The following is a 3,829-nucleotide window of genomic DNA, read 5'->3' as shown; positions in this document are numbered from 1 at the left end:
AAATATAGACAATTTAGCAATTATAGATAGATTAATATTAAGTAGAGAAAAAGTTTGGGGTTTATCCTGTTGCTTCTCACCCAACATTAATTTGATATTGTGATTGTGGATGTAGTTAATAGATAAATAATGTTATAATAATCACATATTAATGATTATGGTAATCTCACCTCAGTTCTTTGTAAGTCGGGAAGATGTCTCTCGCTTAAGATAGGCGTGTGATGGGGCTGAAGGGGGTCCAAAGTAGGAGAAGTAGTGAGGGGCTGGTGGGGGAAGCTGGTTCCGGTGCCGGTGCGGGGTGGGGGTCACTTCCGGTTCCACTTCCGGTTCTGGTTCCGGTTCAGGGCTCCTAGCTGGTGGTCCTGGGTATGTGGCAAACCTGTGAATTATTACAATCTTTTAAGAATTTTCAAGAGTTTATCAAGCACTTGGATTATTGATTAAATTCAACATCCATAGATTATCATCCATCAACAGAATTGTTCCATTGTACAAGATTGAAAAATGAATTTCTTATTTTTAGAACTTGTGGCTGGAGCTCAAGGCTTCTTATTCTAGTCACGCCAAAAACTATTGTATTTTAATGATGTATTTTTATTTGTAAAAATATTTCTTGTATTTGGCAATACATTTATTATTTATTATTTAGTTAATTTTTTTATGAAACGCTCTAATTTTAGAATCAATTATAGCACAAAGTAATCAACAATAGCAGTTTTTTTTTTGTGATTTAGATCAATTTTATTGTTGTTAGGATATGGCTTTGATGATGGGGAGTCCCATAGGATTTTCCAATTCACCGTCATAACCACAATCTCACATTATGAAAAACTGTGATAGTTACTCTTGATTTTCACAAGAATTTCATTTTGAAAAAGTTATGAAAATTTGATACCCATACTTTTCAAACAAGTTATAATAATTTGAATTTTAGATATAGAAATTGGTATTGAAATGAATGAAGACATATCACAATGGTTAGGGGTTGTTGGAAAATTGAATAAATTTGAAAATCGATCTATTCATTTATTTATCCTGATCCCTTCAAAGGCTGAAAGTATTGTAATAATATATTGAAAGATGTTTCTACCTGAGGAAGGGAGCGATAGCTGGAACGGCAGCAGCAAACTTCAAATGCGGGGCTGGTGTGGGGGCAGCTGGAGCAGTTGGAGCTGGAACCACCACTGGAGCTGGATGCTGGGGAGCAGGGTAGTAAAGACGTGGCAGGTTGGCTGGATAACCAAGTTTGGTGACACTGGAGCATACTCTGGGGCTGGTTTGGGGGCAGGAACGTACTCTGGAGCTGGTACAAAAGCTGGAACATATTCTGAAGCAGGTTTTGGTGGGGTATAGTATTCTGGAGCATGTTTGGGAGATGGAGCTGGGGAAAAGTATTCAGGTTTTGGAGCTGGAGAATAGTATTCTGGAACAGGTTTTGGAGCTGGGGCTGGAGCATAATACTCAGGTTTAGGAGCTGGGGCATAGTATTCTGGAACAGGTTTTGGTGCTGGGGCATAGTATTCTGGAGCGGGTTTTGGTGTGGGTGCTGAAACATAGTACTGCTCTGGAACAGGCTTGAGAACTGGAACAGCTGCTTTATAATATGCTGGAGCATATTCAGGAACCGGTTTAGGAGCAGCAGGTGCATATGCATGAACAAACTCTGGAGCAGGTGTGTATGCTGGAACTGGTTCTGGTGCTGCATATTTTGGAGCAGGTGTATATGCTATAACCGGTTCTGGAGCTGCATATTTTGGAGCAGGTGTATATGCTAAAACCGGTTCTGGAGCTGCATATTTCGGAGCAGGAACGTATTCTGGAACCGGTTTAGGTGCAGGAGCATATTCTGGTGCATGTTTTGGTGCTGGAACATATTCTGGTGCATGTTTAGCATGTGCATACTCATACTTATAGACAACAGGGGTTGCATAGTGTGTTGAAGGGTGTAGAGGAGTTGCATAATGTGATGGTTTGGGAGGGGGGTGAGCAACCTTTACACTGGTAGTGTCACCGTGGCATAGGAGGTGGCCACTGGTTTGGGAGGTGGTGGGGGTGCATGCTCAGGGGGTGGGGGGCTGCTATATAGGTTTTGTGCACATGTGGGTGGGCTATGATGGGGTACAGGCCTGCCTGTGCCGTAGCCACGATCAAGGCTGAAGACAGGAGCTGCAACAAACATTGAAGCAATAAGACAAAATTATCAAGAAAGTAGTTTCATGAGTAGAAGAAGAAGAAATAGAAGAAGAAGGAGAAGAAGAAGAAGACAGCAAGAGAAGATGAAGAAGAAGAAAAGTCTCCAGAGGAATAGTTTAAGACAAAATTAAGTAGCTGAAAAACTAAGCTCTGCTTTTGTGAGGCTTAGCCTACTCACATTTATTTTTTTCCTTTTTCCTACAAAAACTTTGATGTATTGAATGTTGTTGATATGAGTAGATAATATGTATTACAGCTATTTAGTAAATAGTATAAGTAACCTATTGAAATTTATCCAGGGGTATATCTATTTATCTATCTATTTACCCATCTTCCACCTATCGATTTCATTTTTTTTTTTGTATTTGTTAATATCTATTTCAACTTATAAATGAAGTAAGATAGCAATAAAAGAGGTATAAATAAATACCGAAATGTTTTTCCAAGAGATTGCTGACTGATGCTATTGACTGTATTTAATTGATTGGAAACTTCAAACTGATTTGAAGTTTTGTCCCAATGCCTTATGGATCATAACAAGTTACAAGAATAAGAACAATTTCTAATAATAAAAAATTAAATTATTGGATGAAAATTTCATTATTAAAAAATCTAATATCTGAATTTAAATATTATCTGAACCAGAATATTGTTTTAAAAAGCATAATGCATGATTTTGGTAAGGAATTTTTAAATGTACCGCCATAGAGACCCCACAAAGTGGCTGTTCCATGAGGAACACGAGTGTCATGACCTTGGTGAAAGCGACGGCCCTCAGCGCCATCTATCAGATAAACTGTGAACCATCTGAGACAGACATTACAATCTTCTCAAAACGTTTTACTTTTCAAAATATTGTTGAATTTTCTTCATCTAAGAACATATAAGAACTGGATGCATATTTTCACTTGATTTTGTGGGATTAAAAGTGTTTTTCATACATTACAATTGATTTGAATTCTGTGAGTATGTTTTTATTGATGAAATTAGCAGCATACTTCACAGCTCTCGCCAGAGTAATGTGTGTTCCGTTTACAAAACTCCCCATTCATTTCCTTGATTCATTCCTATGTTCAAGCCATTTACGTGCGGCTTCTGGTTATCTATCATGCTATAATAACACTTTTTTGGAGGTCAGGATTGTGATTACGATCCTGATCAATTATTTTAAATAATAGGGATGGGTATCGAAAGACAAAACATCGATGTTTTGAACATCGATGTTTTTTTCATCCTAACATCGATAAGTGAAAAACATCGAACAGTAAACATCGATGTTTTTGAACATCGATGTTTATAAACATCGTTTATCGCCCTACGTTTTTATGGATGATACTATTAGTCCAGTCAATATAGACATAAAAAAGGGGGTGTGCTTGCAATTTATATTGTAGTTCTGATTTTCTAATATATTATTTGGGCACATAAGAGAAGTCCAGAACCAATTTCTTCATGCAAGATTTCCTGTGCCAGATACAGGATAGCCCAAAAACCTCGTATTTTGGGCTCATTTTCCAGTTTTCAGCTATTTCTGCCAAATCTCTCCCAGATTATATAATTCTGAAAAAAATGAGATCACTCGGAACTCTCTATCTCCAATGAGTACTTTGTTATAATTTTTCAAAAATTAGTAAAA

General features: G+C 37.5%; 1 protein-coding gene across 1 annotated transcript; it reads right to left on the bottom strand.

Moving 5' to 3' along the window:
* Nucleotides 1-241: 241 nt before the first annotated feature.
* Nucleotides 242-2,977, bottom strand: LOC120353632 (extensin-like). Its single transcript, XM_039438179.1, has 4 exons — nucleotides 2,911-2,977; nucleotides 2,131-2,166; nucleotides 1,091-2,059; nucleotides 242-379 (listed from the first exon to the last, which is right to left on the bottom strand). Exons 1-3 carry the CDS (start codon nucleotides 2,975-2,977, stop codon nucleotides 1,131-1,133), a joined length of 1,032 nt encoding a protein of 343 aa, XP_039294113.1. The 3' UTR covers nucleotides 242-379; nucleotides 1,091-1,130.
* Nucleotides 2,978-3,829: the final 852 nt, after the last annotated feature.

The sequence above is a fragment of the Nilaparvata lugens genome, chromosome 11 (assembly GCF_014356525.2).
Source record: "Nilaparvata lugens isolate BPH chromosome 11, ASM1435652v1, whole genome shotgun sequence".
NCBI classification, from domain to species: domain Eukaryota; kingdom Metazoa; phylum Arthropoda; class Insecta; order Hemiptera; family Delphacidae; genus Nilaparvata; species Nilaparvata lugens.
Note: the sequence above shows the minus strand (reverse complement) of the source record. Positions and strands in the feature narration are given on the sequence as shown.